At 49.6% G+C, this 24609-nt stretch overlaps 1 protein-coding gene across 3 annotated transcripts in view; it reads right to left on the bottom strand.

Moving 5' to 3' along the window:
* LOC145345259 (serum response factor-like) overlaps positions 1–24609 on the bottom strand; it is a 137359-nt gene that overhangs the window by 37338 nt on the left and 75412 nt on the right. For all 3 annotated transcript variants that reach the window (XM_080193067.1, XM_080193068.1, XM_080193069.1), the window contains 2 exons: positions 5788–5934; positions 2390–2587 (listed from right to left, as the gene is read on the bottom strand). In XM_080193067.1, coding sequence (XP_080049193.1) covers positions 2390–2587; positions 5788–5934 — 345 coding nt within the window. The remainder of the gene's footprint in view (positions 1–2389; positions 2588–5787; positions 5935–24609) is intronic.

The raw sequence follows: 24609 nt of genomic DNA, 5'->3' as shown, positions 1-24609 counted from the left end.
GCAGGGCCGTGTGGGAAGGACATGGGAACGTGCAGGGCCGTGTGGGAAGGACATGGGAACGTGCAGGGTCGTGTGGGAAGGACATGGGAACGTGCAGGGTCGTGTGGGAAGGACATGGGAATGTGCAGGGCCGTGTGGGAAGGACATGGGAACGTGCAGGGCCGTGTGGGAAGGACATGGGAACGTGCAGGGCCGTGTGGGAAGGACATGGGAACGTGCAGGGCCGTGTGGGAAGGACATGGGAACGTGCAGGGCCGTGTGGGAAGGACATGGGAACGTGCAGGGCCGTGTGGGAAGGACATGGGAACGTGCAGGGCCGTGTGGGAAGGGCATGGGAACGTGCAGGGCCGTGTGGGAAGGGCATGGGAACGTGCAGGGTCGTGTGGGAAGGACATGGGAACGTGCAGGGCCGTGTGGGAAGGACATGGGAACGTGCAGGGTCGTGTGGGAAGGGCATGGGAACGTGCAGGGCCGTGTGGGAAGGGCATGGGAACGTGCAGGGTCGTGTGGGAAGGACATGGGAACGTGCAGGGTCGTGTGGGAAGGACATGGGAATGTGCAGGGCCGTGTGGGAAGGACATGGGAGGAGGGACTAATTAGATCATAGGACCATAAGAAATAGGAACAGAAGTTCACATTCAGCCTGCGAGCTTACTCCACATTCAATAGGATCATGGCTGATCCAACATTCTTCACAGCCACTTTCCCTGTAACCCCGATTCCCAAACTGATCAAAAATCTATCCATATTAGCCTTAGAAATACCCAAAAGCTCAAAGACACTCAACCCTCAAAGAAGAAATTCCACTTCATCTCAGTAAAATGTTAGCAAGTGTGAGGTTATCCACTTTGGTAGAAATAATAGTAGGAGGGATTATTATTTAAAAGGTGAAAAGCTGCAGCATGCTACGGTGCAGAGGGACCTGGGGGTCCTTGTGCACGAATCGCAAAAACCCAGTCTGCAGGTGCAGCAGGTGATCAAGAAGGCGAATGGAATGTTGGCCTTTATAGCGAGGGGGATAGAATATAAAAGCAGGGAGGTCTTGCTGCAACTGTACAGGGCACTGGTGAGGCCGCAGCTGGGTTACTGTGTGCAGTTTTGGTCGCCGCACTTGCAGAAGGATATACTGGCCTTGGAGGGAGTGCAGAGAAGGTTCACTAGGCTAATACCGGAGATGAGGGGGGTAGACTATGAAGAGAGATTGAATAGACTGGGTCTGTACTTGTCAGAGTTTAGAAGGATGAGGGGGGATCTTATAGAGACGTAGAAGATGATGAATGGGATGGATAGGGTGGAGGTAGAGAGATTATTCCCGCTCAGAAAGGACAGCAGGACTCAAGGGCACAGCCTCAAGATAACGGGGGGGCGGGGGGGGCGCGGCAGTCTAGAACGGAGTTGAGGAGGAACTTCTTCACTCAAAGGGTGGTGAATCTCTGGAATTCTCTGCCCATTGAAGTGGTGGAGGCTGCCTCGCTAAATGTATTTAAGTCACGGGTAGATAGGTTTTTGACAGACAAGGGGATTAAGGGTTATGGGGAGAGGGCGGGAATGTGGAACTGAGCCACTTCAGATCAGCCATGATCTTATTGAATGGCAGGGGAGGCTCAAAGGGCTAGATGGCCTACTCCTGCTCCTATTTCTTATGTCCTTATGTTCAGTCTTAAATTGGCACCCCAATATTCTGAGATTATGTCCCCTTCGACTCTCCCATGAGAGAAACATCCTGTCAGCATTAACCCAGTTAAGTCCTTGAAGAATCCTCTATGCTTCAATGAGATTGAAGTATTCTTTTAAATTCCATTGAGTAGACTCCCAGCCTGTTCAATCTTTCCTCATAAAACAATCCCTCCATGCTGGGATCATCCTACTGAACCTTCTCTGGTACCTTTCCTTAAGCAAGGGACCAAACCAGTACTCCAGATGTGGTCACACCAGTACTTTGTACAGGTGCAGCAAGACTTTCCTACCCTTATACTCCAACCCCTTGAAATAAGAGCTAATGTTCCATCTGTCTGATTACCTGCCGCACCTGGCTGCTAGCTTTCTGTATTTCGAACAGTTTTTAAATGCCAGCACTACCAAACAGCCTGCTTTGTGCGACAAACTCTGATTCTGAAGTCAGCAACTTGGACAGTTTGTGTTGTGCATTAGGAACTAGCAGTATTCAAACTCATGTCATTGAGCAGCCTGAGACACAAGAAGGCATGAACCAGCTTGGATTGAATCCGCTCTTCACAGTGAAAGGAACACGTATGCACACTTTCAGCAACCCAAAAAGACCCAAGTCTCTCAAGTATATGTAGCGCGATCCTGACTAGTTCACCAGAGTTTTTCACTATCAATAGAATTTCCTTAGAGGGAGCCTATTAACTTTCATTAATGACCTTACCCTGCTCTTGCAGCTGTCCGTGAGACACTTGCATCCCCGCTGGAGGCTGTGAAAAGGCGTTGAGAACAGTGAGTCCACTGTCAGACAGGCCAGGACTGGAGGTGGTATACATGACTGTACCATGAGGGCTAGGATACATCATGTGACTGGCCATCGAGGTGGGTACAGATGATGTCACGATTGTTGCTGGCAGCGTCACTGACAAAAGGAAAGGGTTTCAGATTTTATGCACTCATTTTGATAATATATCCATTGTGCAAAGTTGCAGCTCAGAACCCATTTAAAGCCTGCTTCAATTCTGGGTGATGGACCTCAGGGAGAAGACATTCTTCTTTGTAGGAGCACAGCCCAGATCCACCAGACTAAAAGCATTGAATTGAGAAGATGGTTTACATTTCCTTTGAATTTAAGGAAGATTAAGGAGAAACTACTCAAAGTGATTAAAGGTGTCGGGAGGGTAGAGAGAAAAACAATTTCCTTGGCTGTTAGAGTCCAGATCAGGAGCAGTAATCTGAAAATTGGGGTAATGTTGGGAAACATTTTCCCCACACATAAAGCAACAGTAATGGTGAATTCTCCTCAGGGGGGGCGGTCAGCTGAACATTTCAAAACAGAGATTGATCAATTTATCTTGGATAAAGGAATAATCTGGAACATAAAGAAACATCTGGAATAGTGTGAGGCTTTGGCTTCCTTATTTGGAAAAGGATACAACTGAAGAAAGATTGGACCTCTACCCACTGGAGTTTAGGAAGAATGATCCTATCGAAATATACAGATCCTGATGGTATTTGATAGGGTGAATACCTAGAAAATATTTCCTTTGTGGGGAAACTAAAACAAGGGGACAGTTTAAGAAATGGTCTCTCTTTTAAAATGAGAAGAAATTTTGTCTCTCTGACAGTTTTCAGCCTGAGGAATTCTCTCTTCCTTAGAAAGTTGTTGTGGCTGAGCCTTGAACTTATTTAAGGCTGAGATACAGATTTTTGTTTGACAGGGAGTCCAGGGTAATGGGGAAGGCGGGGGGCACAAACAGGAAAGTGGAGCTGACATCAGCCATGATCTTATTGAATGGCAGAGTGAGATCGCAGGGCCAAATGGCCTCCTCTTGTTCCTGAGACCAATGTTCCCATGTTCAATATTTCAAATCAAAGTGGACAGATGAAGTTAAGGTCTAAATCAGCCAAGGTCTAACTGAATAACGGAGAAGCTCAAAGAATGGCCACATTCTATTTACATGACGCTCCGAGACACTCATTCTCTTGTGCCACTCACTAACTAGTCTTCTGATCATTAACTGCACATTAGTGACATGATATGTCTGCCTTTGATTTCACCTTCACAACAGCAGATTGGTGAGCCGTCCCTCACCAACACTGCCTCCATCCAGCATGTCACCAACAGCACTCTTTATTTGGGAAGAAAGGATGGAAGGTAAGGCCTCATCTCAGCAAACAGCCATTGGGGAAGTGAGGATACAGCAGCTGTACTTCAAATTGTCTGAGGTGGATTTGTACACGGGGCGAAGAGTGGAGACACTGAGGAGACGTGTAAGCATGACAAGGAGCAGAGACACTGAGGGAAGCGTGTACGTGGGGCAAGGAACGGAGACACTGAGGGAAGCGTGTACGTGGGGCAAGGAACGGAGACACTGAGGGAAGCGTGTACGTGGGGCAAGGAGCGGAGACACTGAGGGAAGCGTGTACGTGGGGCAAGGAGCGGAGACACTGAGGGAAGCGTGTACGTGGGGCAAGGAGCGGAGACACTGAGGGAAGCGTGTACGTGGGGCAAGGAGCGGAGACACTGAGGGAAGCGTGTACGTGGGGCAAGGAGCGGAGACACTGAGGGAAGCGTGTACGTGGGGCAAGGAGCGGAGACACTGAGGGAAGCGTGTACGTGGGGCAAGGAGCGGAGACACTGAGGGAAGCGTGTACGTGGGGCAAGGAGCGGAGACACTGAGGGAAGCGTGTACGTGGGGCAAGGAGCGGAGACACTGAGGGAAGCGTGTACGTGGGGCAAGGAGCGGAGACACTGAGGGAAGCGTGTACGTGGGGCAAGGAGCGGAGACACTGAGGGAAGCGTGTAGGTGGGGCAAGGAGCGGAGACACTGAGGGAAGCGTGTACGTGGGGCAAGGAGCGGAGACACTGAGGGAAGCGTGTACGTGGGGCAAGGAGCGGAGACACTGAGGGAAGCGTGTACGTGGGGCAAGGAGCGGAGACACTGAGGGAAGCGTGTACGTGGGGCAAGGAGCGGAGACACTGAGGGAAGCGTGTACGTGGGGCAAGGAGCGGAGACACTGAGGGAAGCGTGTACGTGGGGCAAGGAGCAGAGACACTGATTTTCATGTATACACGGGACAAGGAGCGGAGACACTGAGAGACACGTGTACGCAGGACAAGGAGCGGAGTCACTGAGGGAGACGTGTACCCACGACAAGGAGCGGAGACACTGAGGGAAATGTGTACGCACGACCAGGAGCGGAGACACTGAGAGAAACGTGCACGGAGGACAAGGAGCGGAGACACTGAAGGAGACGTGTACGCGGGGCAAGGAGCGGAGACACTGAGGCAGCCGTGTACGCATGACAAGGAGCAGAGACACTGAGGGAGATGTGTACGAGGGGCAAATATGGAGGGACCGAGGTAGATGGGTATGCGGCGAAAGGAGCATGGTGAGCCGGGAGAGAGCTGCCGGGGGGGGGGGGGGGGGGGGGGAGAAGAAGAGCGGGGCGAGGTGGGGAGGGCGAGAGGTGGGGAGGGCGAGGGGTGGGGAGGGCGAGAGGTGGGGAGGGCGAGAGGTGGGGAGGGCGAGAGCAGGGCGAGGTGGGGAGGGCGAGAGGTGGGGAGGGCGAGGGGTGGGGAGGGCGAGGGGTGGGGAGGGCGAGAGGTGGGGAGGGCGAGAGGTGGGGAGGGCGAGAGGTGGGGAGGGCGAGAGGTGGGGAGGGCGAGAGCGGGGCGAGGTGGGGAGGGCGAGAGCGGGGCGAGGTGGGGAGGGGGCGAGAGCGGGGCGAGGTGGGGAGGGGGCGAGAGCGGGGCGAGGTGGGGAGGGGGCGAGAGCGGGGCGAGGTGGGGAGGGGGCGAGAGCGGGGCGAGGTGGGGAGGGGGCGAGAGCGGGGCGAGGTGGGGAGGGGGCGAGAGTGGGGAGGGGGCGAGAGCGGGGGAGGGCGAGAGCGGGGCATGAGATGGCGCTTTCATGGTTCTAAGTTTCTGGCGTGAGTGCAATGAGGAGCAATGGCTGGGAATTAGCACCTGAACCAGAGCCCACAGCTCAGCAATGCCAGAACAGCCTGTGGACGTGGCACAGGGAAGAGGACCATGAGGAGGATAAGGACTAGGGCAGAATTGCGACCAGGAGCAGAAAGCACAATGTGAGCTCGGTGAGGCGGGGCAGTCCTTACTTGCTCCGCTGGTTGAGGCCTGAGAAATCTCGGAGTTGCTGTCGCTGATAGTTGCCGTGTGTAGGGTAGACTGGTGCACGCTCACCTGCCCAGAGGCTTGGTGTAACTGAATCGCCTGCACTGGAACCTGTTGGGCCACTGCACCTCCTAATCAAAGAAACAGAGCAAGAGAAACAAAACACGGGGTCAGATATTCATGGACGAATATCACGCTTGGGACCTTAACCGTGAATCTTCTGTAATACGAACTCTGCAGAAAAATAGGTTGATCCTGGGAAAGAGGGTAAACTTATCAAATGATATATTCCCCTTCACACGGTAATCTCTCTCTGGAAGATCAACATGGCTTTCACTAATTTACACTGCAGATATTGAAAACTGTACGTCATTATTTACAATGGATGATGAATTACAATTCATATAAAAGGTCTACAGGACTAAAGGTCCACTTTTTAAAACAATTTCTGGTCACCAGGAGTGTGTCAGTATTGACAGAGGTTCACTGGGAGTATGTCGGTATTTGCAGCGGTTTCTCACTGGGGTGCGTCAGTATTTATGGGATGTCTCTGGGAGTGTGTTGGTATTTACAGGGACTTGTGGGAGTGTCAGTATAAATGGGGGTCCCCAGGTGTGGGTCAGTATTTACATCCACGGGGTGGGTCACCTGGACGCATTACACGGGTTTCCAGGATTGGGTCAGTTTTTACAGTGAGTATCTGGAGTGGGTCAGAATTTACAGTGGTATCCGGGAGCGGGTCAGGATTTACAGTGGTATCCGGGAGCGGGTCAGTATTTACAGTGGTATCCGGGAGGGGGTCAGTATTTACAGTGGGTATCCGGGAGGGGGTCAGTATTTACAGTGGGTATCCGGGAGGGGGTCAGTATTTACAGTGGGTATCCGGGAGGGGGTCAGTATTTACAGTGGGTATCCGGGAGGGGCTCAGTATTTACAGTGGGTATCCGGGAGGGGGTCAGTATTTACAGTGGGTATCCGGGAGGGGGTCAGTATTTACAGTGGGTATCCGGGAGTGGGTCAGTATTTACAGTGGGTATCCGGGAGGGGGTCAGTATTTACAGTGGGTATCAGGGAGTGGGTCAGTATTTACAGTGGGTATCAGGGAGTGGGTCAGTATTTACAGTGGGTATCCGGGAGGGGGTCAGTATTTACAGTGGGGATCAGGGAGTGGGTCAGTATTTACAGTGGGTATCAGGGAGGGGGTCAGTATTTACAGTGGGTATCCGGGAGGGGGTCAGTATTTACAGTGGGTATCCGGGAGGGGGTCAGTATTTACAGTGGGTATCCGGGAGTGGGTCAGTATTTACAGTGGGTATCCGGGAGCGGGTCAGGATTTACAGTGGGTATCCGGGAGGGGGTCAGTATTTGCAGTGGGTATCAGGGAGTGGGTCAGTATTTACAGTGGGTATCCGGGAGGGGGTCAGTATTTACAGTGGGTATCCGGGAGGGGGTCAGTATTTACAGTGGGTATCCGGGAGGGGGTCAGTATTTACAGTGGGTATCCGGGAGGGGGTCAGTATTTACAGTGGGTATCCGGGAGGGGGTCAGTATTTACAGTGAGTATCCGGGAGTGGGTCAGTGTTTACAGTGGGTATCCGGGAGGGGGTCAGTATTTACAGTGGGTATCCGGGAGGGAGTCAGGATTTACAGTGGGTATCCGGGAGTGGGTCAGTATTTACGGTGGGTATCAGGGAGGGGGTCAGTATTTACAGTGGGTATCCGGGAGTGGGTCAGTTTTTACAGTGGTATCCGGGAGCGGGTCAGGATTTACAGTGGGGATCAGGGAGTGGGTCAGTATTTACAGTGGGTATCGGGAGCGGGTCAGTATTTACAGTGGGTATCCGGGAGTGGGTCAGTATTTACAGTGGGTATCCGGGAGGGGGTCAGTATTTACAGTGGGTATCCGGGATGGATCAGTATTTACAGTGGGTATCCGGGAGTGGGTCAGTTTTTACAGTGGGTATCCGGGAGGGGGTCAGTATTTACAGTGGGGATCCGGGAGGGGGTCAGTATTTACAGTGGGTATCCGGGAGGGGGTCAGGATTTACAGTGGGTATCCGGGATGGATCAGTATTTACAGTGGTATCCGCGAGTGGGTCAGGATTTACAGTGGGTATCCGGGAGTGGGTCAGTTTTTACAGTGGGTATCCGGGAGTGGGTCAGGATTTACAGTGGGTATCCGGGAGTGGGTCAGTATTTACAGTGGGTATCCGGGAGGGGGTCAGTATTTACAGTGGGTATCCGGGAGTGGGTCAGGATTTACAGTGGGTATCCGGGAGCGGGTCAGGATTTACAGTGGGTATCCGGGATGGATCAGTATTTACAGTGGGTATCCGGGAGGGGGTCAGTATTTACAGTGGGTATCCGGGAGTGGGTCAGTATTTACAGTGGGTATCCGGGAGTGGGTCAGTATTTACAGTGGGTATCCAGGAGTGGGTCAGTATTTACAGTGGGTATCCGGGAGGGGGTCAGTATTTACAGTGGGTATCCGGGAGGGGGTCAGTATTTACAGTGGGTATCCGGGAGGGGGTCAGTATTTACAGTGGGTATCTGGGAGGGGGTCAGTATTTACAGTGGGTATCAGGGAGGGGGTCAGTATTTACAGTGGGTATCCGGGAGTGGGTCAGTATTTACAGTGGGTATCAGGGAGTGGGTCAGTATTTACAGTGGGTATCAGGGAGGGGGTCAGTATTTACAGTGGGTATCCGGGAGTGGGTCAGTATTTACAGTGGGTATCCGGGAGTGGGTCAGTATTTACAGTGGGTATCCGGGAGGGGGTCAGTATTTACAGTGGGTATCAGGGAGGGGGTCAGTATTTACAGTGGGTATCAGGGAGGGGGTCAGTATTTATGGTGGGTATCCGGGAGGGGGTCAGTATTTACAGTGGGTATCCAGGAGTGGGTCAGTATTTACAGTGGGTATCCAGGAGTGGGTCAGTATTTACAGTGGGTATCCGGGAGGGGGTCAGTATTTGCAGTGGGTATCAGGGATGGATCAGTATTTACAGTGGGTATCCGGGAGTGGGTCAGTATTTACAGTGGGTATCCGCGAGTGGGTCAGTATTTACAGTGGGTATCCGGGAGTGGGTCAGTTTTTACAGTGGGTATCCGGGAGTGGGTCAGGATTTACAGTGGGTATCCGGGAGGGGGTCAGTATTTACAGTGGGTATCCGGGAGTGGGTCAGGATTTACAGTGGGTATCCGGGAGGGGGTCAGTATTTACAGTGGGTATCATGGAGTGGGTCAGTATTTACAGTGGGTATCCGGGAGGGGGTCAGTATTTACAGTGGGTATCCGGGAGGGGGTCAGTATTTACAGTGGGTATCAGGGAGTGGGTCAGTATTTACAGTGGGTATCAGGGAGGGGGTCAGTATTTACAGTGGGTATCCGGGAGTGGGTCAGTATTTACAGTGGGTATCAGGGAGGGGGTCAGTATTTATGGTGGGTATCCGGGAGGGGGTCAGTATTTACAGTGGGTATCATGGAGTGGGTCAGGATTTACAGTGGGTATCCGGGAGGGGGTCAGTATTTACAGTGGGTATCAGGGAGTGGGTCAGTATTTACAGTGGGTATCCAGGAGGGGGTCAGTATTTACAGTGGGTATCCGGGAGTGGGTCAGTATTTACAGTGGGTATCGGGAGTGGGTCAGTATTTACAGTGGGGATCAGGGAGGGGGTCAGTGTTTACAGTGGGTATCCAGGAGGGGGTCAGTATTTACAGTGGGTATCCAGGAGGGCGTCAGTATTTACAGTGGGTATCAGAGAGTGGGTCAGTATTTACAGTGGGTATCAGGGAGTGGGTCAGTATTTACAGTGGGTATCAGAGAGTGGGTCAGTATTTACAGTGGGTATCCGGGAGGGGGTCAGTATTTACAGTGGGTATCAGGGAGGGGGTCAGTATTTACAGTGGGTATCCGGGAGGGGGTCAGTATTTACAGTGGGTTTCAGGGAGTGGGTCAGTATTTACAGTGGGTATCCGGGAGTGGGTCAGTATTTACGGTGGGTATCAGGGAGGGGGTCAGTATTTACAGTGGGTATCCGGGAGGGGGTCAGGATTTACAGTGGGTATCCGGGAGTGGGTCAGTATTTACATTGGGTATCCGGGAGTGGGTCAGTATTTACAGTGGGTATCCGGGAGTGGGTCAGTATTTACAGTGGGTATCCGGGAGTGGGTCAGTATTTACAGTGGGTATCAGGGAGGGGGTCAGTATTTACAGTGGTATCCGGGAGTGGGTCAGTATTTACAGTGGGTATCCGGGAGGGGGTCAGAATTTACAGTGGGTATCCGGGATGGATCAGTATTTACAGTGGGTATCCGGGAGGGGGTCAGTATTTACAGTGGGTATCCGGGAGGGGGTCAGTTTTTACAGTGGTATCCGGGAGCGGGTCAGGATTTACAGTGGGTATCTGGGAGCGGGTCAGGATTTACAGTGGGTATCCGGGATGGATCAGTATTTACAGTGGGTATCCGGGAGGGGGTCAGTATTTACAGTGGGTATCAGGGAGGGGCTCAGTATTTACAGTGGGTATCCGGGAGGGGGTCAGTATTTACATTGGGTATCCGGGAGTGGGTCAGTATTTACAGTGGGTATCCGGGAGTGGGTCAGTATTTACAGTGGGTATCCGGGAGTGGGTCAGTATTTACAGTGGGTATCAGGGAGGGGGTCAGTATTTACAGTGGTATCCGGGAGTGGGTCAGTATTTACAGTGGGTATCCGGGAGGGGGTCAGAATTTACAGTGGGTATCAGGGAGGGGGTCAGTATTTACAGTGGGTATCAGGGAGGGGGTCAGTATTTACAGTGGGTATCCGGGAGGGGGTCAGTATTTACAGTGGGTATCAGGGAGTGGGTCAGTATTTACAGTGGGTATCCGGGAGGGGGTCAGTATTTACAGTGGGTATCCGGGAGGGGGTCAGTATTTACAGTGGGTATCCGGGAGGGGGTCAGTATTTACAGTGGGTATCCGGGAGGGGGTCAGTATTTACAGTGGGTATCCGGGAGGGGGTCAGTATTTACAGTGGGTATCCGGGAGGGGCTCAGTATTTACAGTGGGTATCCGGGAGGGGGTCAGTATTTACAGGGGGTATCCGGGAGGGGGTCAGTATTTACAGTGGGTATCCGGGAGGGGGTCAGTATTTACAGTGGGTATCCGGGAGGGGGTCAGTATTTACAGTGGGTATCCGGGAGGGGGTCAGTATTTACAGTGGGTATCCGGGAGGGGGTCAGTATTTACAGTGGGTATCCGGGAGGGGGTCAGTATTTACAGTGGGTATCCGGGAGGGAGTCAGGATTTACAGTGGGTATCCGGGAGGGGGTCAGTATTTACAGTGGGTATCCGGGAGTGGGTCAGTATTTACAGTGGGTATCCGGGAGTGGGTCAGTTTTTACAGTGGTATCCGGGAGCGGGTCAGGATTTACAGTGGTATCTGGGAGCGGGTCAGGATTTACAGTGGGTATCCGGGAGCGGGTCAGGATTTACAGTGGTATCCGGGATGGATCAGTATTTACAGTGGGTATCCGGGAGGGGGTCAGTATTTACAGTGGGTATCCGGGAGTGGGTCAGTATTTACAGTGGGTATCCGGGAGTGGGTCAGTATTTACAGTGGGTATCCGGGAGTGGGTCAGTATTTACAGTGGGTATCATGGAGTGGGTCAGTATTTACAGTGGGTATCCGGGAGCGGGTCAGGATTTACAGTGGTATCCGGGATGGATCAGTATTTACAGTGGTATCCGCGAGTGGGTCAGGATTTACAGTGGGTATCCGGGAGGGGGTCAGTATTTACAGTGGGTATCCGGGAGTGGGTCAGTATTTACAGTGGGTATCCGGGAGTGGGTCAGTATTTACAGTGGGTATCCGGGAGCGGGTCAGGATTTACAGTGGGTATCCGGGAGTGGGTCAGTTTTTACAGTGGTATCCGGGAGTGGGTCAGTATTTACAGTGGGTATCCGGGAGCGGGTCAGGATTTACAGTGGGTATCCGGGAGTGGGTCAGTTTTTACAGTGGTATCCGGGAGTGGGTCAGTATTTACAGTGGGTATCCGGGAGCGGGTCAGGATTTACAGTGGGTATCCGGGATGGATCAGTATTTACAGTGGGTATCCGGGAGGGGGTCAGTATTTACAGTGGGTATCCGGGAGGGGGTCAGTATTTACAGTGGGTATCCGGGAGGGGGTCAGTATTTACAGTGGGTATCAGGGAGTGGGTCAGGATTTACAGTGGGTATCCGGGAGTGGGTCAGTATTTACAGTGGGTATCCGGGAGGGGGTCAGTATTTACAGTGGGTATCCGGGAGGGGGTCAGTATTTACAGTGGGTATCCGGGAGGGGCTCAGTATTTACAGTGGGTATCCGGGAGGGGGTCAGTATTTACAGTGGGTATCCGGGAGGGGGTCAGTATTTACAGTGGGTATCCGGGAGTGGGTCAGTATTTACAGTGGGTATCTGGGAGGGGGTCAGTATTTACAGTGGGGATCAGGGAGTGGGTCAGTATTTACAGTGGGTATCCGGGAGTGGGTCAGTATTTACAGTGGGTATCAGGGAGGGGGTCAGTATTTACAGTGGGTATCCGGGAGGGGGTCAGTATTTACAGTGGGTATCAGGGAGGGGGTCAGTATTTACAGTGGGTATCCGGGAGTGGGTCAGTATTTACAGTGGGTATCAGGGAGGGGGTCAGTATTTACAGTGGGTATCCGGGAGGGGGTCAAATTTACAGTGGGGATCAGGGAGTGGGTCAGTATTTACGGTGGGGATCAGGGAGTGGGTCAGTATTTACAGTGGGTATCCGGGAGGGGGTCAGTATTTACAGTGGGTATCAGGGAGGGGGTCAGTATTTACAGTGGGTATCCGGGAGTGGGTCAGTATTTACAGTGGGTATCAGGGAGGGGGTCAGTATTTATGGTGGGTATCAGGGAGGGGGTCAGTATTTACAGTGGGTATCAGGGATGGATCAGTATTTACAGTGGGTATCAGGGAGTGGGTCAGTATTTACAGTGGGTATCAGGGAGGGGGTCAGTATTTATGGTGGGTATCCGGGAGGGGGTCAGTATTTACAGTGGGTATCATGGAGTGGGTCAGTATTTACAGTGGGTATCCGGGAGGGGGTCAGTATTTACAGTGGGTATCCGGGAGGGGGTCAGTATTTACAGTGGGTATCCAGGAGTGGGTCAGTATTTACAGTGGGTATCATGGAGTGGGTCAGTATTTACAGTGGGTATCCGGGAGGGGGTCAGTATTTACAGTGGGTATCAGGGAGGGGGTCAGTATTTACAGTGGGTATCAGGGAGGGGGTCAGTATTTACAGTGGGTATCGGGAGTGGGTCAGTATTTACAGTGGGGATCAGGGAGGGGGTCAGTATTTACAGTGGGTATCCAGGAGTGGGTCAGTATTTACAGTGGGTATCCAGGAGGGCGTCAGTATTTACAGTGGGTATCAGGGAGTGGGTCAGTATTTACAGTGGGTATCCGGGAGGGGGTCAGTATTTACAGTGGGTATCAGGGAGTGGGTCAGTATTTACAGTGGGTATCCGCGAGTGGGTCAGTATTTACAGTGGGTATCCAGGAGGGCGTCAGTATTTACAGTGGGTATCAGGGAGTGGGTCAGTATTTACAGTGGGTATCCGCGAGTGGGTCAGTATTTACAGTGGGTATCAGGGAGGGGGTCAGTATTTACAGTGGGGATCAGGGAGTGGGTCAGTATTTACAGTGGGTATCAGGGAGCGGGTCAGTATTTACAGTGGGTATCAGGGAGGGGGTCAGTATTTACAGTGGGTATCCGGGAGGGGGTCAGTATTTACAGTGGGTATCAGGGAGGGGGTCAGTATTTACAGTGGGTATCCGGGAGGGGGTCAGGATTTACAGTGGGTATCCGGGAGTGGGTCAGTATTTACAGTGGGTATCAGGGAGGGGCTCAGTATTTACAGTGGGTATCCGGGAGGGGGTCAGTATTTACAGTGGGTATCCGGGAGTGGGTCAGTATTTACAGTGGGTATCCGGGAGTGGGTCAGTATTTACAGTGGGTATCCGGGAGTGGGTCAGTATTTACAGTGGGTATCCGGGAGGGGGTCAGGATTTACAGTGGGTATCAGGGAGGGGGTCAGTATTTACAGTGGGTATCAGGGAGTGGGTCAGTATTTACGGTGGGTATCAGGGAGGGGGTCAGTATTTACAGTGGGTATCAGGGAGTGGGTCAGTATTTACAGTGGGTATCGGGAGTGGGTCTGTATTTACAGTGGGTATCCGGGTGGGGGTCAGTATTTACAGTGGGTATCCGGGAGTGGGTCAGTATTTACAGTGGGTATCCGGGAGTGGGTCAGTATTTACAGTGGGTATCAGGGAGTGGGTCAGTATTTACAGTGGGGATCAGGGAGTGGGTCAGTATTTACAGTGGGTATCCGGGAGGGGGTCAGTATTTACAGTGGGGATCAGGGAGTGGGTCAGTATTTACAGTGGGTATCCGGGAGGGGGTCAGTATTTACAGTGGGTATCCGGGAGGGGGTCTGTATTTACAGTGGGGATCAGGGAGTGGGTCAGTATTTACAGTGGGTATCCGGGAGGGGGTCAGTATTTACAGTGGGTATCCGGGAGGGGGTCAGGATTTACAGTGGGGATCAGGGAGTGGGTCTGTATTTACAGTGGGGATCAGGGAGTGGGTCTGTATTTACAGTGGGGATCAGGGAGTGGGTCAGTATTTACAGTGGGGATCAGGGAGTGGGTCTGTATTTACAGTGGGGATCAGGGAGTGGGTCAGTATTTACAGTGGGGATCAGGGAGTGGGTCAGTATTTACAGTGGGTATCGGGAGTGGGTCAGTATTTACAGTGGGTATCCGGGAGGGGGTCAGTATTTACAGTGGGTATCCGGGAGTGGGTCAGTATTTACAGTGGGTATCAGAGAGTGGGTCAGTATTTATGGTGGGTATCCGGGAGGGGGTCAGTATTTACAGTGGGTATCCGGGAGTGGGTCAGTATTTACAGTGGGTATCAGGGAGTGGGTCAGTATTTACAGTGGTATCCGCGAGTGGGTCAGTATTTACAGTGGGTATCCGGGAGTGGGTCAGTATTTACAGTGGGTATCAGGGAGTGGGTCAGTATTTACAGTGGGTATCCGGGAGGGGGTCAGTATTTACAGTGGGTATCAGGGAGTGGGTCAGTATTTACAGTGGGTATCCGGGAGGGGGTCAGTATTTACAGTGGGTATCCGGGAGTGGGTCAGTATTTACAGTGGGTATCAGGGAGGGGGTCAGTATTTACAGTGGGTATCCGGGAGGGGGTCAGTATTTACAGTGGGGATCAGGGAGTGGGTCAGTATTTACAGTGGGGATCCGGGAGGGGGTCAGTATTTACAGTGGGTATCAGGGAGGGGGTCAGTATTTACAGTGGGGATCAGGGAGTGGGTCTGTATTTACAGTGGGGATCAGGGAGTGGGTCAGTATTTACAGTGGGTATCGGGAGTGGGTCAGTATTTACAGTGGGTATCAGGGAGTGGGTCAGTATTTACAGTGGGTATCAGGGAGTGGGTCAGTATTTACAGTGGGTATCGGGAGTGGGTCAGTATTTACAGTGGGTATCAGGGAGTGGGTCAGGATTTACAGTGGGGATCAGGGAGTGGGTCAGTATTTACAGTGGGTATCCGGGAGGGGGTCAGGATTTACAGTGGGGATCAGGGAGTGGGTCAGTATTTACAGTGGGGATCAGGGAGTGGGTCTGTATTTACAGTGGGGATCAGGGAGTGGGTCAGTATTTACAGTGGGTATCAGGGAGTGGGTCAGTATTTACAGTGGGTATCCGGGAGGGGGTCAGTATTTACAGTGGGTATCGGGAGTGGGTCAGTATTTACAGTGGGTATCCGGGAGGGGGTCAGGATTTACAGTGGGGATCAGGGAGTGGGTCAGTATTTACAGTGGGGATCAGGGAGTGGGTCTGTATTTACAGTGGGGATCAGGGAGTGGGTCAGTATTTACAGTGGGTATCAGGGAGTGGGTCAGTATTTACAGTGGGTATCCGGGAGGGGGTCAGTATTTACAGTGGGTATCCGGGAGGGGGTCAGTATTTACAGTGGGTATCAGGGAGTGGGTCAGTATTTACAGTGGGTATCCGGGAGGGGGTCAGTATTTACAGTGGGTATCCGGGAGGGGGTCAGTATTTACAGTGGGTATCAGGGAGTGGGTCAGTATTTACAGTGGGTATCCGGGAGGGGGTCAGGATTTACAGTGGGGATCAGGGAGTGGGTCAGTATTTACAGTGGGGATCAGGGAGTGGGTCTGTATTTACAGTGGGGATCAGGGAGTGGGTCAGTATTTACAGTGGGTATCAGGGAGTGGGTCAGTATTTACAGTGGGTATCCGGGAGGGGGTCAGTATTTACAGTGGGTATCCGGGAGGGGGTCAGTATTTACAGTGGGTATCAGGGAGGGGGTCAGTATTTACAGTGGGTATCAGGGAGGGGGTCAGTATTTACAGTGGGTATCAGGGAGGGGGTCAGTATTTACAGTGGGTATCCAGGAGGGGGTCAGTATTGACAGTGGGTATCAGGGAGTGGGTCAGTATTGACAGTGGGTATCAGGGAGTGGGTCAGTATTTACAGTATTTCCAAACGTTGCTGAATTCCAGGGAAGTGCCGGAAGATTGGAAAACGGCTAATGTTACGCCGTTATTTGAGAAGGGTGGCAGGCAAAAGGCAGGGAATTATAGGCCGGTTAGTTTAACGTCTGTTGTAGGTAAAATGTTAGAATACGTGATCAAGGAGAAAATAGCGAGGCATCTTGAGGAGAATTGTTTGATAGAGCAAACGCAGCACGGTTTTGTTAAGGGGAAGTCGTGTCTGACGAATTCATTGGAGTTCTATGAGGATGTGTCTAGGGCGGTGGATAGAGGAGAGCCAGTGGATGTGGTGTTTCTTGATTTTCAGAAGGCGTTTGATAAGGTGCCGCACAAGAGGTTATTACAGAAGGTTAGGGGGCATGGAGTAGGGGGTAGGGTGTTAGCGTGGATAGGGGATTGGCTGTCAAATAGGAGGCAGAGAGTGGGGGTCAATGGGTGCTATTTGGATTGGCGATTGGCGACTAGTGGAGTGCCCCAGGGGTTGGTGCTGGGGCCTCAGCTATTTACCATTTATACAGATGATCTGGAGGAGGGAACCGAGTGTAGGGTTTCGAAATTTGCTGATGACACCAAGATTGGTGGAACGGCAAATTGCGCGGAGGGTGTGGAGAGTCTGCAGAAGGATCCAGATAGGCTGGGCGAATGGGCCAGGAAATGGCAAATGGAATTTAATGTTGGCAAGTGCGAGGTGGTCCACTTTGGTAGGAATAATGGTAGGAAGGATTATCACTTACGTGGAGAAAAACTGCAGCAGGCGACAATGCAGAGGGACCTCGGGGTCCTTGTGCATGAGTCGCAAAAACCCACCCTGCAGGTGCAGCAGGTGGTCAGGAAGGCAAATGGGATGCTGGCCTTCATAGCGAGGGGGATTGAATATAAAAGTAGGGAGGTCTTGCTGTAACTGTACAGGGCACTGGTGAGGCCACAGCTGGAGTACTGTGTGCAGTTTTGGGCGCCGTACTTACGCAAGGATATTTTGGCCTTGGAGGGAGTGCAGAGGAGGTTTACTAGGCTGATGCCGGAGTTGAGGGGGTTGAACTATGAGGAGAGGCTGAATAAACTGGACTTGTACTCGTTAGAGTTTAGAAGAATGAGGGAAGATCTCATTGAGACGTATAAGATGATGAATGGGATGGATAGGATAGAGGTGGAGAGGCTCTTCCCGCTCAGAAAGGACAGTAGGACTAGAGGGCACAGCCTCAAGATAAAGGGGGGGCAGTTTAGAACGGAGTTGAGGAGGAACTTCTTCACTCAAAGAGTGGTGAATCTCTGGAATTCTCTGCCCGTTGAAGTGGTGGAGGCTGCCTCGCTGAATATATTTAAGACGTGGGTTGATAGGTTTTTGATAGGCAAGGGGATTAAGGGTTATGGGGAGAGGGCGGGAATGTGGAACTGAGACACGACAGATCAGCCATGATCTTATTGAATGGCAGGGCAGGCTCGAGGGGCTAGATGGCCTACTCCTGCTCCTATTTCTTATGTTCTTGTGTTCTTATGTATCTGGGAGGGGGTCAGTATTTACAGTAATTATCCGGGAGTGGGTCAGTATTTACAGTGAGTATCCGGGAGTGGGTCGGTATTGACAGCGGGTATCCGGGAGTGGGTCGGTATTGACAGCGGGTATCCGGGAGTGGGTCGGTATTGACAGCGGGTGTCGGGAGTGGGTCAGCATTTACAGTGGGTCAGTATTTACAGTGGGTATCCAGGAGTGGGTCAGTATTTACAGTGGGTATCCAGGAGTGGGTCAGTATTTACAGTGGGTATCCAGGAGTGGGTCAGTATTTACAGTGGGTATCCAGGAGTGGGTCAGTATTTACAGTGGGTATCCGGGAGTGGGTCAGTATTTACACTGGATATCCAGGAATGGATCAGTATTTCTAGTGGGTTTCCAGAAGTGGGTCAGTATTTACAGTGAGTTTACAGGGGTAGGTCAGCATTTACAGTGGGTATCCGGGAGTGGGTCAGTGCTCACAGGAGGTTTCCGGCAGAGCACAGGTATTTACAGCGGTTTCCCAGGAGAGTGTCAGGATTCACAGAGGATCCCTTGGCACAGTTGTTATGTAGGGTAGGTATTTACTGCTCCAGTATAAGATATTATAGACATTAGTTTAAAAACAGTGTATATTACATTCATACCTTTTGTGCATATATAACATCCGTCCTTTCATACGAACATAACACACTGCACTGTGCCATTACAGCTCTTACTGCAGTTGAACAAAAATAAATATAACAGTGGGTTGAGTTTACGTTGTTATTTAATAAGCTTTTAGCACTGGGGAAAAAGACATCTTGAAAAGATTTTTTTGGGCAATAGGCATTCTAAAGCTCCAGTTCAAAGGGAGCCTTTCAAACTGAGGATATAAAGAGTGAGAGGGATTCCCAATGATGACCTGAGCTTTCCTCTTAACTGCATTATTAAATAGGCTATTGAGCTGTGACTGCTCTGCACCAATGATATTCGCTGCAATGTTGACTTTTTGCATTTCACACTCAGGTTACCATATCAGACTGTCATGTTGAATGTTCAGATGCTCTTTATCAGGTGTTTGTATGCCTTCTCTAAAACATCTTGACTCACTTCAAACCCTCCCAGTTTCGTGATTAAAAACAGCCGCTGGCTAGCCTTTTCAAAAATGCAGTCAGTGTTCTCTGTGAAGCTTAGCTTCTGGTCCCTGTGTTCCCAGATACTTAAGACATTCTACAACCTCTACCCCAGCTGGTCATTAAGATACAGAGGTTCACACTTATGCAGGCCAATGTTATATAGAAGAAACTCTTTGGTTTTATCTACATTGATTACATAGCTGGTCTGGTCCACCTTCCTTTCTACTCCCTATACCCTTTGACTCATCTGCCAATCAAAAATTTATCTAATTCAGCCTTAAAAATATTTACCACTCTCTGGAGAAGGATGGTCTACAGGCTCACAACACCCAAGAGAAATAAATTCTCCTCATCTTTGACTTAAATGAGAGCTCTCTTATTTTTAAACTATATCCCCTAGTTCTAATTTCTCCCACAAGGGGAAACATCCTTTCAGCATTCATCCTGTCAAGCCCCCTCAATATGATACATGCTTCAATAAGATCATCTCTCATTCTTCTAAACTCTAATGAGTACAGACCCAAACTGTCCAACCTTTTCTCATAGGATAACCCCTTCATTCCAGCAATCAGTTGAGTGAACTTTCTCTAGGTTGCTTCCAATGTAATTATGTCTTTTCTTAAGTAAGGAAACAATCTATAAAGAGTATTCCAGATGTAGTCTCTCTAATACTGTCTACAACTGTAGCAAAACATGTCTATTCGATTCCATTTGCAATAAAGAACAACATTCTGTTTGTCTTCCCATTCATTTGCTGTACTTGCAAACTAACTTTTTCCGATTTGTGTGGCAGGAAACCCAGATCCCTCTGTACTAGTGAGTTCTGCAATCCCCCCATTTAGATAATTTGAGGCTCAAAATGGGCATGATTGCATTTTCTCACATACTCCACCTGCCAATGTTTTGTCCACTTCACCTATGTCCTTTTGTAGATTCCTTATATCCTATTCACAACTTAGTTTATTACTTATTTTTGTGTTATAAGCAAATTCAGCAACCATATATTCCAGTCCCTTTATCCAAGTAATTCATAAATACTGTAAATAGTTGAGGCCTCAGCACTGATCCCTGTGGCATTCCACTTGTTATATCTTGCCAACTTGAAAAATGATCTATTTATCCCTACTTTGTTTCATGTTTGCCAACCAATCCTCCACCCACACTAATATATTACGCTCAAAACCATGAGCTCTTACTGGCACAGTAAGCAACCTTTGAGGTGGCACCTTGTCAAATTCTTTCTGGAAATCTAGGTACCTTTTATCCATGTTATGCATTACTTCTTCAAAGAACTCTAACAAATTAGTCTAACATTCTCCTTTCACAAAACCATGTTGACTCCTCCTGATTGTACTGAGACTTTTTATTATCTCCATAATAATAGATTCCAGAATTTTCCATGACAGATATTAAGATAACTGGCCTGTAGTGTCCCATTTCCTGTCTCTCCTTCCTTGAATAGAGTTACATTCACCATTTTCTAATCGGATGGGATCCTTCCAGAATCAAGGGAATTTTGGAAAATTCAAACCAACGTATGCCCTATTTCAGCAGCCATTACTTTTAAGATCAGAGGATGAAGTCCACCACATCCTCCAGACTTGTCAATTTGTAGTTCTAATAATTCCTCAACACTCTATTCACTGATGATAGTAATTGTTTTAGATTCTTTCCTCGCTGTAAACAAATTCTTGTATTCTCTACAGTGAAAACACATGCAAAATATCTGTTCAATTTATTTGTTATTTCCTTACTTTCCACGATTAATTCCCCAGATTCAGACTCCTATAGAGGATCTCTTTACTCTTTTCCTTTTTAAAATCCTGTAGAATATCTCGACCTGTTTTATATTTCTAGCTAGCTATTTCTTGTACTCATTCTCTCTATTTTTAAGCCATTCTTTGCTGTTTTTTACATTCTGTCCAATCTTCTAACCTACTACTAAAAAACTGTTTTTCTTTCGATACAATTTTTAACTTCATCAGTTAGTCACAGATGGTACGTTCTTCCTCTCGAGTCCTTCTTTCTCATTGGAACGCATCTTTGCTGAGTGATACTACATATGTCAAGTATCTCCCACTGCATCTCTACCGACTTATCCCTTAACTTATCTTCACGGCTCACTTCAGCCAGCTCTGTCTTCATAAGATCACAATTTCCTTATTTAAGGTCAAGACAGTAGTCTTATAGCTACCTTTATCTTAAACTGAATGCAAAATTCAATCATGTTATGTTATGATCACTGTTACCTAGAACCCTTTACTAAGAATTCATGGCCTGCTCTACGATTGGCTGTAGAACATGTTGCTCTGAGAAATTGTTTGAAAACATTCTTGAACGCATCTTCCAGTCTATCCATACCAATCTGATTTGCCCAATCTGTTTGGGCCATGGCTGTAACGAGATCAAGTGGTCCTGGCTAGTACCCAAACAGAGTGTCAGTGTGCAGGTTATTGCTGTTTAAGTGTTGCTTGACACAAATGTTCAGGACAACGTCCATAGATTACTTTGATGATTGTGTGTAGATTGATGCGTTGGTAATTTGCTGGGTTGGGTTTGTTCTGCTTTTTGTGGACCGGTCACAGCTGGGCAATTTTTCAGATTCTCAGCTCGATGTCAGTGCTATAAATGTACTGGAACAACTTGGTTAAGAGTGCAGCTAGTTCTGAGCACAAGATTTTAGCAATACAGCCCAATCCTTTTCTGCTCAGTTACTTATCCGGAGTACATCCTGTGCCTTTGCCATACTCCGAGCTTCTTCCAACTGGTGTTCAACATGGACGAGCATTGATTCTTCAGCTTTGGAAAGGTGGGAAGTGGCAATCAGCAGAATGCTTTCTTGCCCATTTCCCACCTGATGACATGAGGCTTCCTGTCAGTTTTGAGGACTCTCAGGGTCTCTCCCTCTCTCTTCTAGTTATATACCCACAGTGCTGCTGTCACATATGAGAGAGTGATGGCAGAGTCCGGGAGTTGAGCTATGAAGTATTATTTTGTTAGTTCCTGTCAAACTGCTACCTGACTAGTTTGTGGGACAACTCTTCAATTTTGGCACAAAGTCCCAGATGACAATGAGGAAACTGCAGAATTGCCATTGTTGTTTCTGATACCTAGACAGATACCGAATAATGCTTTTTAATTTTTTTGTAGTGATTTGTTAGTGTGGTTTATTAGGCCATTTCATAGAGCATTTAACCACAGTGCAGGCCTTTAGATTATTGTTATTGATGTGTGTACTTTTTAGCTGCGACCATAGTCTATAATCTTAGTACTGTAATGCAAGTAGTCAAAGGACAATGTGTCTTCCTTAAATCTTAGGAAAAAGCACCCTCTTGTGGCTATAGTTTGGTATCAAACCAAGACAAGTGAACCAGAGTCATCCCCCTGTCATTGCTAACTTGAGGAACTGTAACTGACCGTGACACTCCTGCAATAATGTAGCATCTTCAACTTAGCACATCACTAACAGAACAAACCAAGGTACTGCTTGTCATTACATTCCAAAAGCATTTTACTGGTTGAGAACTATCTGTAGAACTCCTGAGAATATGAAAGATGTGACACTTTTTTTAGATTCACAGATGTTTACAACATGAAGGAGGCCACTCAGCCCATCATGTCCGTGCCAGTCAATAAAAATCTGACTACACCAGTTCTATTTTCTTGGCCATAGTCCTGAAGGTTATGGGACACAAGTGAATATCTAAATACATCTTAAACGTTACGAGAGTTTCTGATTCAACCATCCTTTCAGCAGCCCTCTGTAAGAAAAAGTTTATCTTCAACTTCCCTCTTGGCCTCTTATCTTAAATCAATACCCCCTGGTTTTGACCTCTCCACAAACAGACAATGTGCCTTCCTGTTCATTCTATCTAGGCCACTCCATAGCTTCATTCACCTCCACCAGCTCCCTCTCTGCTCCAAGGAAGTCGATCCCAGCCTATCCCATCTCTCCTCACACTCAGTCCCTCCAGCCCAGGCAACATCCTGGTAAACCTCCTCAACATCTCTGCAATTACATCCTCCATAATGTGGTGACCAGAATTGCACACAGTACCCCAGCTATGGCCTAACCAGTGTTTTATACACTTCCAGCATGAGCTCCCTGAACGGTGGTAGGATTGGAGGGTCTCGATGACATTACTGTTACTAGCGAGGTGGTGCTCGACAGACTGGAGGGGCTGATTGTGGGCAAGTCCCCAGGACCGGATGGAATGCATCCGAGGGTTCTGAAAGAAATGGCGGAGGTGATAGTGGATGCCTTGGTGGTTATTTTCCAGACATCGCTGGATTCCGGGGAAGTGCCGGAAGATTGGAAAGCGGCTAATGTTACGCCGTTGTTTAAGAAGGGTGCCAGGCAAAAGGCGGGGAATTATAGGCCGGTTAGTTTAACGTCTGTTGTGGGTAAAATGTTAGAATCCGTCATCAAGGAGGAAATAGCGAGGCATCTTGAAGGGAATTGCTTGATAGAGCAGACGCAGAACGGTTTCGTTAAGGGGAAGTCGTGTCTTACTTGAGTTCTATGAGGATGTGTCTAGGGCGGTGGATATAGGAGAGCCGGTGGATGTGGTCTTTCTTGATTTTCAGAAGGCGTTTGACAAGGTACCTCACAAGAGGTTATTGCAGAATGTCAGGGGACATGGAGTTGGGGGTAGGGTGTTAGCGTGGATAGAGGACTGGTTGTCAGATAGGAGGCAGAGAGTGGGGGTCAATGGGTGCTATTCGGATTGGCGGATGGTGACTAGTGGAGTGCCTCAGGGGTCGGTGCTGGGGCCTCATCTATTTACCATTTATATAGATGATCTGGAGGAGGGAACCGAGTGTATGGTGTCGAAATTTGCTGATGACACTAAGATTGGTGGAAAGGCAAATTGCGCGGAGGGTGTGGAGAGTCTGCAGAAGGATCCAGATAGGCTGGGCGAATGGGCCAGGAACTGGCAAATGGAATTTAATGTTGGCAAGTGTGAGGTGGTCCACTTTGGTAGGAATAATGGTAGGAAGGATTATTACTTACGTGGAGAAAAACTGCAGCAGGCGGCGGTGCAGAGGGACCTCGGGGTCCTTGTGCATGAGTCGCAAAAACCCAGCTTGCAGGTGCAGCAGGTGGTCAGGAAGGTGAATGGGATGCTGGCCTTCATAGCGAGGGGGATTGAATATAAAAGTAGGGAGGTCTTGCTGCAGCTGTATAGGGCATTGGTGAGGCCGCAGCTGGAGTACTGTGTGCAGTTTTGGGCGCCGTACTTACGCAAGGATATCTTGGCCTTGGAGGGAGTGCAGAGGAGGTTTACTAGGCTGATGCCGGAGTTGAGGGGGTTGAGCTATGAGGAGAGGCTGAATAAACTAGGCTTGTACTCGTTAGAGTTTAGAAGAATGAGGGGAGATCTCATTGAGACGTATAAGATGATGAATGGGATGGATAGGATAGAGGTGGAGAGACTCTTCCCGCTCAGAAAGGACAGTAGGACTAGGGGGCACAGCCTCAAGATAAAGGGGGGGGCGGTTTAGAACGGAGTTGAGGAAGAACTTCTTCACTCAAAGGGTGGTGAATCTCTGGAATTCTCTGCCTGTTGAAGTGGTGGAGGCTGCCTCGCTAAATATTTTTAAG

This window comes from Carcharhinus amblyrhynchos, chromosome 7, assembly GCF_965287045.1.
Source record: "Carcharhinus amblyrhynchos chromosome 7, sCarAmb.v2.hapA, whole genome shotgun sequence".
Lineage (NCBI taxonomy): Eukaryota > Metazoa > Chordata > Chondrichthyes > Carcharhiniformes > Carcharhinidae > Carcharhinus > Carcharhinus amblyrhynchos.
This window is presented reverse-complemented; position numbering and strand designations above follow the sequence as displayed.